The sequence below is a fragment of the Psammomys obesus genome, unplaced genomic scaffold, assembly GCF_907164565.1.
Source record: "Psammomys obesus unplaced genomic scaffold, mPsaObe1.curated_primary_1811, whole genome shotgun sequence".
NCBI classification, from domain to species: Eukaryota; Metazoa; Chordata; class Mammalia; order Rodentia; family Muridae; genus Psammomys; species Psammomys obesus.
This window is the reverse complement of record NW_026592890.1, coordinates 20,479,352-20,495,699: the sequence shown is the minus strand read 5'-3', so window position 1 is coordinate 20,495,699 and position 16,348 is coordinate 20,479,352. Positions and strand designations below refer to the sequence as shown.

Sequence of the window (16,348 nt, the reverse complement as noted above, 5' to 3'; positions counted from 1 at the left end):
GATGCACACGGTATATACTCACTCATATAGACATATAATATAGGATAAACCTACTAAAATCTGTACACCTAAAGAAACTAGTCAAGAGGGAGGACTCCTGCTAAAATGCTCAATTCCTATCCAGAAAGGCAAAGAGGCTGGACATCAGAAGAAGGAGAAAAGAGGGAACAAGTCAGGAGCCACACTATTTAAGGCCTTAAAGACTAGAAAGTATATTTGGATTTTATTTACAACTCCCAGAAAGTCAGTGAGGAGGAGAGCAATAGTACTTTAATGTGCATAGTCTAATACCGTTAGTCCACTGTGCTTGTGGTGTGGAGAAGTAGTAGTTCAGAGGTGCAGATGGCAACAGGGCCTACGTATGGAACAATCTAGGTTGTGTGCTGGAGTGCACAGAGTGGCCCCTCATGCCCCGGACATGGTATGTGAGAAGTCATGGGGATAGTCGCTGAGATCTGAGTTTGATGGCTTAGCAAATGTGTTTACTGGTTTGCTGAGGTGTGAGTATTGGTGCCAAGTTAGTTCTAAGCCTTTGTCTCGTACATGAGATATGGATGCGTCAGTACTGGCTTAATGGTATGAAATTTAAAACATGAACATTACAAAACCTTCTTTTTTGTAGGCGGAGTATGTCCAGCTCGTCACTGAACTTCGGATGACAAGAGCCATTCAGCCTCAGATCAATGCTTTCCTACAGGGTTTTCATATGTTCATCCCACCTTCCCTCATACAACTGTTTGATGAGTATGAATTGGTAAGAAGAGGATGTTCTTTCTTGTTACACTAGAACACAACTCCATTTGTTGTAACTCAAAAATACTTTGAGGGTTGAGGATGTTGCTTATTGGTAGACACTTGCTAACATTTAGTGAAAGGAAGGCCCTGGGTTTCATTCCCAGAACCGTAAGTGCTGAATGCGGTATAGTTAATGAGGCATTAGTGCTTAGAATTTATGATTAGAAATTTGTAAACAGATATGTGGTTTTACTTCTCTTAAGCTTAATAACCATATCAACAGTTCCTTAATGTGAAATATGGTGAGCTCTATGACATTCAAGAAAGAATATTAGTTTTTGTGTCTATGTATATGCACAAAATACATTGCAGCAGCGGAAATAATTGATAAAATGTTGCCTGTTGGTTTGCTGATATTCATAGATACATGAAAGCTTCTAATTATATGTGTGCATATTTATTCACATATACATATATATATACATATACATATATATGTATATACATATACATACATTGAACTCACAAACCTGTCAAACCAGCAGCCAGATTAGGTGGTAAATGATCTGGAATCCAACCAGATCATTAGTTGTGGTGACAGGTGCCTTTGCCTGCTCAACTGTCCAAAATTCTTATATATATATATATAAGTATTTATAGCTGTGAATTTCTCTCTTAGAGCTTCTTTCATTGTATCCTGTATGTTTTGGTATGCTGTGTGTTTTTTTATTTCTTTCTTGATTACTTTAGTGACTCATTCATTATTTAGTAGTGCATTGCTTCATTTCCCTGAGTTTGTGTATTTTCAGTAGTTTATTTTTGAGGCTTTATTCTATTGTAGTCAAAGAGGATGCAGGTAGTTACTTTAGTTTTTTTGTGTATTTGTTTAGACTTGCTTGGTGTCCTAATACATGATCTGCCTTAGGGAAAGTTCTGTGGGCTACTAGGGGAATGTGTATGCTTCACTGTTGGGACAGCTGTTCTGTAGTCCACTTGATCTGGGATATTGTGTAATTCTCATGTTTTTGGTGTGCTTCTGTGCCAGGATGGCCAGTACTGAGCACCTAGCCCCAAGGGGAGAGCTGTCCTTTCTCTGCTGTTGCTGATGCCTTGACTGAGAGGCTTTTCTTACCCCCCCTAGCTGTTTAGACTGTCCCTTGCTTTTCTGATAACTCTCCCAGCTCATTTTCTTGAGACTTTGGCCAAGTGTGCTGGAATATTGCCTGCTCTTTTGGGTTTGGCAGGTTTATCTATTTTGAAAATACGTGTAAATGAAAAAAACAAACAAACCTTGTTTTTGAAAATCATACATATTGTTGCATGTAATTATAATTCACTGAATAGTATTTTATTATGTCAGTTTCCTTTTGTCTTTTACACTCTTGAGCATTGACAGGGTCTTTACAGTTCAAGGCTATTTTAACTAGTTCTGTAAACACTAGTTTTTTTTTATGAGAGTATTTGCATATGTTCTATATACATGCAGTTATAGAACAAAACTATCCTACACCAAGAAAGGAAACTTTTTACAATTTTGTGTACCTACTTAAGGACTCAGGTTTGATTATAAAGTTTTAGTCAGGAAAAGCACACATAACTCCAATATCCTGTCATTGGTCACTGTGGGTAGAGACCCCAAGAAAAGAGATGAATGTCAGATTGAAAAATAATGGTAAAGATTATTTGTAAGATACATGTAACACAATTACACTTAGAAGGCTCATGCCAAATGCCTGCATCGTTATCATTCCATATTGTGCTCCAGAATATCAAAACCCCACATCATATAGATTCTAGGCAATCTAATTTCTGTGACACATGTTCCATTAGTGTGGTCTTTATAATTTGTAGATTATACCTAGTTCTAACAATTGTTTTGTAAGTGTATTTCAATGTATACACAGACATTTGTAGTTTTTGGTTTGTGTTTGGAGATGGGGTTTCATGTGGTCCAAGCTGGCCTCAAACTTAATGTTTAGCTGAGGATGGCTTTAGACTTCTAAATCATCCTGTCTCCACTTCCCAAGAACTGAGATCACAAGTGTGGGCAATTATGCCTAATGCTTTGTTATTATCTTTAAAAGTTTAATTGTTTTATTGTATTAAGAATAAATTATTGTCTAATTGTGGTGGTATGTGGCTCCCCCTTGTTTCTGGGGTCATTGGCCACTGGTCCTCAGGAACAAGGTAGTAGAAGCAATGAACTGGGTATTTGGTGGCCAGTAAGAAAGAACACAAATGACCTTCCAGGATCAACTTTAGCGAGGCAGATTAATTTTATTCAGGGTGAAGGAGGGTTTTATAGAATTTTGGGGATGGGGAAGGGATATCCAGAGTGGGTAAAAACCACTGGCTGAAGGGCTGAGGTACTGAGATGCTTCATTTACATGGGGAGGCATTCCAGGAATCCCAAGTGCTTGTTGAATGGGTTCTTATTGGGAGAAAGAAAGTTGGACCTGTAATTTTCCTAAGGACTATGTGACAATTTTCAGGTAGAGCATGGGGGCTTTCGGGCTGCCCAGGCAGAGAAGAAGACTCACCCCTCACTGACAAAGGGAGTCCTCTCTTTTGCAATGCGCTCAGGGCTTCCCAGTCATGGTGGACTACAACCTTAGCAGCAGGTTTTCCTGACAGTTGTGCATGCCTTTGAATCCTAGCACTCAGGAGACACAGGCAGGCACATCTCTGTGAGTTCTAGGCCATTCTAGGCTATATAATAAGATCCTGTCTTACCCCCTCCCCTGAATAAAAACCCTCAAAAATCTCAAGAAATAAATTATTAATAGGATCTTAACAATATTTTTGATTTATGTACTTTTTATTGTGAATTTCCCTTTTGTTACTTGTCATCTCAATAACTTTTTCCTCAGTTGTTATAAGGCATTAAAAAAAATCATTTAACAGTAAAGTCATGTCACTGTTCTAAGAGGTGGTGGGACCTGAGAATGGAGCCCCATGAAGGAGATGGGCTAAAGTTTCATGCAATAGCCAACTTTATCCAGACATTTATAGTCTGAGGGTTAAGACATGAGTAAAGTGTGAGGTCAGAAGAGCAAGCCACACATGGTAGACAAGCCTCATGGGACAAAGACGTTTTCCCATAGAGACATAAAAACAAATAACAATAGCCAGTTGTAATGAGTGATCTGAAGAAAACCCACGCCTTTACCTGTACCTGGGAGAAGCATGGACGCACATTCCAAGAACAATTCAGTGCTTCTGATGAAACTGAGGTCACAAGACTCTTGTCATGGTTTCTTGGAGTTTTCTTGCGAGCATTCAGAAATCTCCTTATACAACTGCCTTCTTGGTCCATTCTCTGACAGTAAAAACTAATGTTTATTAAGTATGTAAAACCAAAACAACTCCTCCCTTCCCCCCCCCCCAAAAAAAAAACAAGTTTGGTGGCTGGCCTTAATTTGTTGCAGAGGAACAAATGGAAGCAGAGGCAAACATATTTCATGAGTTCCAGGCCTGTAGTCCACACCGTGAGATTGTCTCAAAAAAAAAAATTTTTTTTTCTCACCTTAAATTATAACAAATGTGATAGTCATAAAATAGTTACAGTTTTTGAGAGTGCAGTTGTAATAATTTCATTATAATTATTAATTATGAAAGAATAATAATATTAAAAGCTTATCTTCAGTCTAATATTAAAAGCTTATCTGAAGAGAAGAGGATTAGACTTGTGAATTATAAGAAACATGTAAAATTTATCCCCGTGCTCTTTGACAGATCTGTGTCAGGGTCCTACCAGGGAGCAGAATTTTCTCAGTTGGTTCGAGTAAAGCAGTCTTAACAAAGGGACTATTTTAGCAGTGTTTATGAGAAATAAAGAAGATCTGGCAAAAGTAGGAAGCCTTTCTTGTGGCTACAATTGAAAGAGACATGTAGAAGAACTGTAGTGAAGGACCCTTTGTGAGAGGAATTGTCAAGGAGAGGCTCTGAGGTACTACTTACAATTTAAGAGACAGGGTCACTATAAAATGACAGTGCTGACACCAGAAGGGAGTAGTCACCTTACGGGATGTGGGCCCTACCTGTATTTCTCAGTGGCTAAACTCTCATCTGCCAGTCTACAAAGAGGAGTGCAGAGTGCATTTAGGGGTGCTAAATAAGAGCCACTCATGAGCCTGCCAAGGAGGACTGTGTCATACACACTAACAGTTCTAAATCTTTTGGTCTGCAATGATCTCTTACAGAAGAGCCATTGTTTCTTTGGGTTATTATGCCAATGGATATCTGCTGAATATGAAAGTAAATTAGAAGTGAGATGTACTTTAATAATTATGTTAACCTGAGTGACATTTAGAAATGAAAATTATTCCAAGAACAGAACAAAAATAGTGAGTATAGTGACCCCATTTTTGCAAATTTGTGATGCCTGGCTGAATCGCTGGATTCTCATATCCGCTTCTGAGTATGATCAGCTGTACGTAGTTATTCCAATTTCATACGGAAAACATGGAAAAGGGAAACTCCTGCTGACTATTCAGCTGATTTCAGAACTCCTCAAAGTTCTCAGGCATTGCCTTGTATTTACTTTGCCAGAGTATTTTCTTCCCTAATTAGGAACACGTTAATAGTAGTTGTTGTAAGTCATGACTTGGAACTATGTTCTCTGTCCCTGTTAAAAGAAATGCATCATTCATTCCTTCACCTCCCTGTATGGTTTCCATCAGTGAAACATGGACTGATTCAGAGATGCAGACATGCTTTTTGTTCTCTTACCCATTGGAAGACCTGATGATAACTATTTTGGCTTTCTTGATTTAACTTTTACTTATATGATCAAACACTGGATTTATGTGTTTGCTGATCGTGGACAGAAGCCAACTAGATATTTAGGAGGACTGAGGACATTGCTCAGTGGTTGTGCTTGCCTGGTGTAGACAAGGCCTGTAGGATCCATGCCTAGCACTGCACGCAAAGCCACTAGAAAATAATCACCTTTCTATTACCTTGGAGAAAATTGACTTTAAAAGATCTGAATAACTCCAAAATAGAATTCATATGAGGGTAACTCTTTTTTTTTAAATAAAGAAAAAAATGTGAGCTTTCCATTTGGTTAATATTCAGGCTTTTGTTGTCATTTTTGTTGTTAAGAACCATATTTATAAAGAATACTAAAATAAAAATAAAGTGAACCAGAGGGAATACTTAAAAATCGTCTACAAAGAAATTCTGTTGTGTATGTTTACTATAAACACATAAGCTACCGCCCTTCTTATGTGTTAGATTGTATCAGAGAGGATTCATCCCCTCATGTCCCATTTGAAATATCAACATGGAGCGTTTCTCCTTATGTCGTGCTTATTATTGATGACTTGTAGAAACTGTCACAGAAATAAACCAGGTTTATGTGGGATTAGTTTCTAATTAAGGCAAATTTACTATTTAAATGTAATGGCTTTTTTTTTTCCCAAGGAAGATTAATGAAATATTTTTCTTCTTTCCCAAAGGAGCTACTGCTTTCTGGCATGCCAGAAATTGATGTGAATGATTGGATAAGAAATACAGAATACACAAGTGGCTATGAAAGAGAAGACCCAGTTATTCAGGTAAAATCTCTCTAGAGCTTAGAATGAGGTTAAGTTTGCCATTTAATTTTGTAAGCTCTTCAGCTGTATTGGATGGAAATCTACATCCATTAACAAAGTAAAGATTTTGCATAAATTCTTCTTTGGGGGATATTGCATATGAAAGCCTTGTGTGAAATCATCTTTGATAAATGAGTTTCAGAGAAGAAAATGTGCTTTATGAATATTGCATGGTTTCTGGTTCTTATAAGTGTACATTTGCTCTGAAATGTGAGCTAAATTGTTGTTATTCTTGATAGTGGTTCTGGGAAGTTGTGGAAGATATCACTCAAGAAGAAAGAGTTCTTCTCCTGCAGTTCGTCACTGGCAGGTGAGAAATGCTATTACAACAGCATTGAAATAATTCATTGTATTTCATTTCTAATGACCAATACAGTAATCACAGAGGAAAACAGCCAACATGAAAAATTATTACTGTCTCTTACCTTTCTGTCCATATTTTAGATGCTAAACTAATGGTTATTTACATATTGAAGATAGAAAACATTTATAGTAGTTCTAAGTCTTTAATATATTTCAGAAACCTGAATTTTTAGTGTCTTTTATGGTTTTGGTTTGGTTTAACAATAAAGGTACTCAGTTTGTGTGGATGGAGACTCTCTCTCTCTCTCTCTCTCACACACACACACACACACACACAATCTTTTTCACAGTGTTAGTTTGGGTTTCTATTGGTGTGACAAAATACCATGATCTTTAAGAAGCAAGTTTGAGAGGAAAGGGTTTATTTGGCTCATACTTCCACATTGATTGTAGCAACTTTGGCTACTTCTGGAACACGGCTTCTGTGTGCTGACTCCAAGGAAACACTCCCCATAAGTTCACCTTGATGCTGGTCTCTTAATCACTGCTAATTTTTTTAGTAGTTGTCCTGTTAAGACAACAGTTTCACTTCAGTGGTGCTGGTCTCTTATTAATCATGAATTCGGCCCCAGCTGAATTCAAATTCAAAACAATAAATCATTTTAAATCAAATGAGCAAACAGTCCGGATAGTCTTTAAACTTCCTCTATCACAAGCCAGGCCTCCATTTTTTTGTATTGCTCTCAACATTCTTCCAAGCTCTCAAAGAACGTTTCACTGAGCTACCAATACTCAGTGGTTTTTCTTGCCCAAAGTTCCACAGTCCTTCTACAATCCTCTCCTAAACAGGATCAAGTGTGTCACAGCAGTAGCACTATCCTGGTATCAGCTTATCTTAGTTTTGGTTTCTGTTGCTGTGGCAAAATACCATGACCAAAAAGCAAGTTGTGAATTGTAGTATTTTTACACAATGGAATACTACTCAGCAATTAAAAAGGAAATCATGAAATTGGCAGGCAAATGGTATGATCTAGAAAAGATCATTCTGAGTGAGGTATCCCAGAAGGAGAAAGATGCACATGGTATATACTCACTTCTTTAGACCTATAAGATATGATAAACATAATGAAATCTATACACCTAAAGAAGATAAACAAGAAAGAAGACCCAGGGTAAGATGATCAGTCCTCACTTAGAAAGACAAATGGGATGGGCATTGGACATAGGAGAAAACAAGTAACAGGACAGGAGCCTACCACAGAGGGCCTCTGAAAGACTCTACTTAGCAGTGTATCAAAGCAGATACTAAGACTCATAACTAAACCTTCGGTAGAGTGCAGGGAATCATATGAAAGAAGGGGGAGTTACTATGACATGGAGAGGATAGGAGCTCCACAAGGACCAAATATATCTGGACACAAGGGTCTTATATGAGACTGTTTCTCCAAACAAGGACTATATATGGATATAACCTAGAACCTCTGCTCAAATGTAGCCCGTGGTAGCTCAGTAACCAAGTGGGTTACCCTAGTAAGGGGAACAGGGACTATTTCTGACATGAACTCAATGGCTGGCTCTTTGACCTCCCCACCTCCCAAGGGAGGAGCAGCCCTGCTGGCCACAGAGGAGAACTTTGCAGCCAGTCCTGAAGATACCTGATAAAACAGGGTCAGATGAAAGGGGAGAGGGTCCTCCCCAATCAGTGGACTTGGAAAGGGGCAGGGAGGAGATGAGAGAGGGAGGATGGGATTGGGAGGGAATGAGGGAGCAGGGATACAGCTGGGATACAGAGTTAATAAAATGTAACTAATAATAATAATAATAAAAAGCAAGTTGTGGAGGAAAGTGTTTATTTGGCTTAGACTTCAACATTGTAGTCCATCCTTGAAAGAAGTCCGGGCAGGAACTCAAACAGAGCAGGAACTTGGAGGCAGGAGCTGATGCAGAGGCCATGACAGGGTGCTGCTTACTGGCTGGCTCCCCATGGCTTGCTCATTATTTCTTAAGAGAACTCAGAACCAGCAGCCATACCCGCAGTGCGCTGAGCCCTCCCCTATCAGTCATTAAGATCTACAGGATTGCCTTGAGCCTGAACTTAGGGAGATATTTTCTTAATTGAGGTTCCCTGCTCCCAGATGACTTTAGCTTGTGTCAAGGTGACATAAAACCATCCACTGCGTGCGCACACATAGCACTTTCCCCCAGTTCTTATTGATCTTTAATATGTTAAAATTCAGAGCCTATATTTGTATGATATTTGAGAATTCCATCATATGACATTAAATATAATAGGTGTTTATAAACTAGTTGACTTAAGCCTTTTATATTTATGAAATATATCAGAAAAATTATAATTTCATTTATTTCTTTTTGTTTATGAAAATATAGTTTAGTTTTTTCATTATGAATGTGATGTTTTCCCCCCAAAAGTTAGGAAACAGAATATTTTTTTGTGATTCCATCAGCAGTAGCTATTATATAAAATTTAATGTATTCACAGCTCCTTGTTTTTATGTATATTTAAAAATATTATGAGTGTTATATTAGTTTGCTTTCTGTTGCTGTGATAAAACACCAACCACAAGCAACTTAGGGATGGAAAGATTTATTTGACCTACTGGCTGCAGTCTATCATTAAGGGTAGCTGGGGCAGAAACTGAAGCAGAGAGCATGGAGGAATGCTGCATACTGGTTTTCTCTCCATGGCTTGCTCAGCCTGTTTTCTTATACAACCCAAGACTACCCCAAACCCCCACAGTGGCCTCTGCTCTCTCATATCAGTCATTAGTCAAGAAAATGTCCCATACACTTGCCTACAGTTTGATAGAAACATTTTCTGAACTAAAGTTCACTCTTCCAGATGATCCAGCCTTTTATCAAATTGATAAAAAAACCAACCAGCACAAGTATGAATCTACATGATATATATGTACCATTATTTTCTTATTTAAAAGTAGTATACCACCATTTTAGACAATTTGGAAAATGTAGAACATGAAAGAAAATGAAGATCCTATTAGGTAACCTCATCATCCAGAGGTAACCACACTGATCCATTTATTCCATGCTCTATCGTTTTAAGTCGTATAAATAGAAAACTAGGTGAAGTCATTCTGTAATCACATTTTAATAAATTAATAAGGCATGACTATTATCAGATTATATACTAAAGATATGAAAGAAAGCCTTGTTAAATTTCTTTTTGCCTGAGTATTAAGAATATTTAGAGATTTGAATAATTCAATTAAAATCATTAAACTGCATTGTATTTTCTAAGACTAGATAATTTATATAGATAAGCCAAAACCAGACAAAAGTAAACAACCTAATTACTTCTAATCTCCAAAGATAACCAGTTAACATTTGTCTTACTATTCTCTGTATGTAAATTTTAATTTTCAAACCATGTTTCTTGTTTTATAACTTTCTGAATTTAGTAGTGTTCCTTTTATGGATTTGTTTAGTTTTAATAGTTTTCCTGTTCTTAGGTCTCAACCTTTATTGGTAAATTTTTCCTGTTTGCTTATAAGGCTGTAAAAAGTAGAGTTCTAATGCATGTATTCTTTTGGAGCAGCGTATTTACATGGGGTAACACCTCTATGGGAAGCTTTTGATAAAGGTTATGTTGGACTGGGGATGTGTCTGGGGATGTGTCTGGTAGGAATTTGTCCAGTGAGAACATAGAAACTCCCTCAGCATTACACTTACAGAAAAAGACAAGAGTATGTTAATTTTATACTTTATTATCTATAATAGTTCATTTACCTTTCAGAAAGGTATCGCTGTTGGTTGGGAGTGAGAACATAATTCCCCCTTTCCCCTTGGCCAAGCAGGAGATGGAATTTCTCCTTCCTCCCTCCCTCCCTCTCTCCCTCCCTCCCTCCCTCCCTCCTTCCTTCCTTCCTTCCTTTTTTTGTGTTTTATTTTGTTTTGTTTTTGTTCTTGTTTTTCTGTAACTCCTGGTACTAGAACTGTAGATCAGGCTGACTTCAAACTCAGAGATCTGTCTGCCTTTGCCTCCTGAGCCCTGGATTAAAGGTGTGTGCCACAACTGCCATGCTCAAACTTTCTTTTTAAATTAATCAGTACAATGTGTGTTCATTTGAATTTCTTTATTGTATATACTTTTTTGTCTTATTTTTTCTGTCTTATTTTTCCCATTATTCCATTCATTTAAAAAAATTAGTGTTAAGCATTCTTTTTGGTATATCGACACTCTACATATATTTTTTATGAGTTTACCATTTTCCTTTGACTTTAAATCAACATACAGAATTTTAAATAATTTAAATTTATAAACTGAAAATCTTAAATTAGTGTTAGCAAATTATCAGAACTTTGTGTAAATCCTCTGTTCTCAGGATTACATTTTAAAAATGTGTGTGTAGATATATGTGTAGTGTACGCGTGTGCATATGTGTGAGTGTGTTGTGTGCGCTTACTTGTGCAGGCATTCTCACCAGCACTTACGTGTGGAGACCAGACGTCAATATCAGGAACCTCCTTTATTGCTCTTCACCTTGTCTTTTGCACATGCTTTCTCGGTGAGTTCAGGGGTCACTGCTTGGCAGCAAGCTCAGGGCATCAGCCTGTCTCCACTTCCACAATGCTAGGGTCACATCCATAACCACTGTGCCTTCCTTTTATATGCGTACTACAGATTTGGCAGGAAGCATTTTACCAAATAAGCCATCTTCTCACCCCGTCTACATTTTTTTCTTGGCTTTTTAATTTTTGCATTCCCCTTTTTAAAGCACGTGGTTTAACTTACGACTTGGACCTCTATTTCTGCAAGTGCCTTTTGCCTCAGTACCACGGGATGAATGATTACATTTTCCTTGTGATTTGGTTGCTATAGTTCCTGAGGTTAGAGAAAACAAAATCACTCGTTTTTTTTTTTTTTTTTTTTTAATACTGAGAGGTATAAATTGCTGCCTTACAGACGTTGGGTTTTTATTGTTGTTGTTGTTGTTGTTGTTGTTATTGGTTAGGTTAGTAATACTCAGGGTCCATGCCACTTAAGTAGCATCACTAAGATCTTAGCTGCTTGAAATTTAATTGCTGTAGAATGTGGAGAATTTCATTTGAACTGAGGTGGTGGTTGTGACTGAGGAACGGAGCCAGGGACGTGGGGAGGAAACAACGCATGGCTGAGTTTCCACTGATTTTTTGAAGAACTCTTTAGCACTTACTACAACTCGAATCCTTTGCTGAGAGTAAACCTTAAGTTCATCTCAGTCTTCTCTTGCCTTTTACACGAGACCCCTAATCCTTACTGTAGGTATAGTATTTCTCATTTTAAACTCAAAGTATTCTTTCCTATTGGAGTTTACAGAAAATGCTGGTCATATTGAAATATCTTTCTCTAAGTTCACAGTATAATTTACTACAGCCTTACTGAAAATAGAACCAGTTATGTTCTGATTGTAAGGTAAGCTAATATAAAAAGGGAGATTTTGAGAAAGATTCTTGTTATGTAGACCAGGCTGGCCTCAAAATCTCAAGAGACCTACCTGCCTGTGTTTTCTCTGGGATGGGATTACAGGTGTGTGCCACCATGCCTGGCAGTGTTTCTTTGGTATATAAGACTCTTAAATGTCTTGCCATTATATGTTATTACTCCTATAGGATAATTAAAATCACATGTGATGTTTTTAGTGTATAAAATTAACTAAGTATGAGCTCTGACTACAACTGTTCATGGTGTACAGAAGAGTAGGGCTTCAGGGCTGCTTCAGGTAATAAAGCCAAAAGAATACTTTCAACTTAGATCTTAACTGTGGGAAATCTGCTGGTGCTTATTTATTCATTTATGCTGAGGATTGAGTTCAGGACTCATTCGTGTGTGCTAGGCAGGCGATCCTATACCAAGCTACTTCCTCAGCATGTTTTTTGTTTGTTTGTTTGTTTAACTTGTCTTTCAAATTTTTGTTATGTGAAGGACATTACGTTCTTTAGCCAGATGCTGAAACACCATGGTACAATTTGTGGAAGGATTGATGAGAGGACTTATTTTCTCATTGTGTCTTGATAAAGTCTGCCTGCATTGAATTTTGACTTTATAAATAATTAAGATAATTTAACTTTTTTTCCTAGTCACTTTGCTGTTTTTATAGGAAAAAGTGAAAATACATAATTAATTTGTGTTTTTCAAATTCTACTAATAGATATATCCCTGGTTGTTTTTAAGCTATCCTATTGCCCAAAGGAAGAATGCTCATGCATTTGTGATTTATTAACAAAATTCAGAAATTTTGTCCCCCATATGACTGGGCATTGACCCCAGACCCTTATCTGTGCCCTGCCAAGTACCTTACTACTGAGCCACATCCTGAAGTTCCTATTTTACTGTATTTTTTAAAATGGAAAATAGTTCTTTCTAACAATACAGTTTGATTAGTTTTTTTCTGCCAGTTTTTCCCAGATCCTACTCATCTACCCAAATCCACACCATTTATTTCTCTCATTAGAAAACAGAGGCATCTAAAAAAAGAAGAAAAGATTAACACACACACACACACACACACACACACACACAAACTGAAATAGGTCAAAAGAAATAAACAGAAAGGGGGAAAAGTGCCAAAGAAAAAGCACAAGGAACAAACACAGAGACATTCACATTCCCAAACATAGAAAATTCATAAAAACAAAACTGGAAATCATAATATATAAAGGACCTGTAAGGTTTAAAGTAACAAAACCTGACAATATAAGAGAAAGAACCTACAAAACACCATTGAGTTGGGCATGGGGCATACCCTTAAGTGTAGTTTGTTTACCCATTGAGACTCCATTAGAGAAATTTTTTTTCTTTGTGAGTGACTGTCAATTGGAGATAGCTTCTAATTTAGGGATGGGGCTGTGTCTACCTCCATCCTCAGCACTGGGATCCCATCTGGCTGAAACCTGTGCACATCTTGTGCATGCAGCAGCAATCTCTGTGAGTTCATAGGTGTATTATCACTGTGTGTCTAGAAGGCCTTATTTTCTTGGTGTTCTTCATCCTCAGTGGCTCTTAAAATCTTTATACTTCCTTTTCTGTAGAGTTCCCTAAGATCTGAAAGAAAGGATTTAATGGTTAGAACTGAGTGTTTCAAGGTCTTTCACTCTCTGTACATTGTCCCATTCTGAGTCTCTGTATCTGTTCTCATGTACTGTAGGAGGAACCTTCTCTGATATGGCTAAGCTAGATACTGATCTATGATTAGAGCAGAATGTCATTAGGACTTATTTTATTGCTATCTTCCTGTAGCAGAACAGTAGTATTTTGATTTCTCCTAGGTTTGTGGCCTATCTAGTCTCAGATTGTTGGTGACCTGAGCAGTACATGGATTCTATCTCAGGGAGTGGGCCTTAACTCCAGGCAGATAGTGGTTGGTTCCTTCCACAACTTTTGTGCCACTTTTGCACCACTGTATCTTGCAGGTAGGTCAGCATTATAGATCAAAGGGTTTGTAGCTGGGTTAGTGTTTACCCGTCTCTTTTGGAGGTGGGCAGAATCTCTTTAGTATAATGAATTCAAGTCAGTAGGGATGAAGGCTCTAGATCAGCACCATCTCATCTTCTTCATGTTCAATAAGGCCTCCTTGTAAGTTTCTGGAACACAACCAATGGCCTTGGCAATAGCCCGGGTTGTTTCCATGGCCCCTTTGGCCAACAGGTTGATTAGATGTAGAATTGGAGGTTTCATTTAGTGGTTAGAGCTCTTTACTTAGGGCTTGTTATTTGGTAATCCCATTTTTATTTCTTTTATATATGGATATATTTAGAAGTTTCCACCATATTGTTCTTGTACATTGCTTCAGATAGTTTAGTTATAGTTTTCCCTAACCTTATACCCTCACTTATCTCTTCTCTGCTTCTCCTCCCCATTTGATTAACCTGGTTTATCCCCCACCACAATTTATCCATAACTATCTATTCTGTATCCTGTTCCTAGGGAGATCCATGCCCCCTAACCAGTTCCTTATACCAGTGGTTTTCAACCTTCCTGATGCTGTGACACTTTAATTCAGTTCCTCATGTTGTGGTGACCCCTCCCCCCAGCCATAAAATCATTTTTGTTGCTACTTCATAACTAATTTTGCTACTGTTATGAATTGTATACAAATACCTGTCATTAAACCCCCAAAGGGACATGACCCACAGTTTGAGAACCACTGCTGTATACCTAACCTCTGATTATATAGGCTGGTGCCTGCTTATAGAAGACTTAAGCCTGCTTATAGAAGATCTTACTCCAGGTCCTCCTTGTTTAGCTTCTTTAGGTGTACAGATTTTAGTATGTTTATCCTATCTTATAAGTCTAGTATTCACTTAGAAGTGAGTATATACAGTATGTATCTTTCTGCTTCTGGGATACCTCATTCAGGATGATCTTTTCTAGATCCCACCATTTGCCTGCAAATTTCATGATTTCCTAGTTTTTAATTGCTGAGTAGTATTCCATTGTGTAAATGTACCACAATTTCTGTATCCATTCCTCTGTTGAGAGCATCTGGGTTGTTTCCAGGTTCTGGCTATTACGAATAAAGCTGTTACAACCATGGTTGAACAAATGTCCTTATTGTGTACTTGAGCATATTTTGGATATATGTCTAGGAGTGATACAGCTGGATCCTTACTTAGAAAGACAAATGGGATGGACATTGGAAGTAGGAGAAAAGAAGAATCAGGACAGGAGCCTACCATAGAGGGCCTCTGAAAGATTCTACCTAGCAGTGTATCAGAGCAGATGCTGAGACTCATGGCCAAACTTTGGGCAGAGTGCAGGGAATCACATGAAAGAAGAGGGAGTTAGTACGACCTGGAGAGGACAGGAGCTCCGCAAGGACCAAATGTATCTGGGCACAGGGGTCTTTTAGGAGACTGATTCTCTAACCGAGGACCATGCATGGATATAACCTAGAACCCCTGCTTGGACGTAGCCCATGGCAGCTCAGTATCCAAATGGGTTATCCTAATAAGGGGAACAGGGACTGTCTCTGACATGAACTCAGTGGCTAGCTCTTTGACCTTCCTACACCCTGTGGGAGGAGCAGCATAGCTAGGCCACAGAGGAGGACATTGCAGCCAGGCTTGGTGAGACCTGATAAGCTAGGATCAGATGGAAGGGGAGGAAGACCTCCCCTATCAGTGGACTTATAGAGGGGCAGGGAAGAGATGAGGGAGGGAGAGTGGGATTGGGAGGGAATGAGAGAGGGAGCTACAGCTGGGATACAGAGTAAATAAATAATTAATATAAAAAATAAAAATTCAATTAAAAAAGAATACTTAACAGCTAACATGAACACATAAGCGAATATATACCATATTTGTCTTTTTTGAGTCTGTTATATTACTCAGGATGGTATTTTCTAGCCCCATCTATTAATCTGTAAGTTTCATTTTTTTAATTTTTTTTTAATTTTACTTTTTTCTTATCAGTTACATTTTGTTAACTCTGTATCCCAGCCGTGTCCCGATCCCTCATTCCCTCCCAGTCCGTCCCTCCCTCCCTCATCTCCACCGTGCCCCTTGCCAAGTCCACTAATAGGGGGGACCTCCTCCCCATTCATCTGATCCTGTTTTATCAGGTATCTTCAGGACTGGCTGCAAAGCTCTCCTCTGTGGCCTAACAGGACTGCTCCTCCCTTGGGGGGTGGGGAGGCCAAAGAGCCAGTCATTGAGTTCCTGTTAGAAACAGTCCTTGTTCCCCTCACTATGGG

General features: G+C 38.3%; 1 protein-coding gene across 5 annotated transcripts in view; it reads left to right on the top strand.

The window, feature by feature from the left end:
* The window catches only part of Hace1 (HECT domain and ankyrin repeat containing E3 ubiquitin protein ligase 1), a 123,424-nt gene that overhangs the window by 89,027 nt on the left and 18,049 nt on the right, over positions 1–16,348 (top strand). For all 5 annotated transcript variants that reach the window (XM_055616085.1, XM_055616083.1, XM_055616084.1 and 2 more), the window contains 3 exons: positions 623–754; positions 6,198–6,296; positions 6,575–6,645. In XM_055616085.1, coding sequence (XP_055472060.1) covers positions 623–754; positions 6,198–6,296; positions 6,575–6,645 — 302 coding nt within the window. The remainder of the gene's footprint in view (positions 1–622; positions 755–6,197; positions 6,297–6,574; positions 6,646–16,348) is intronic.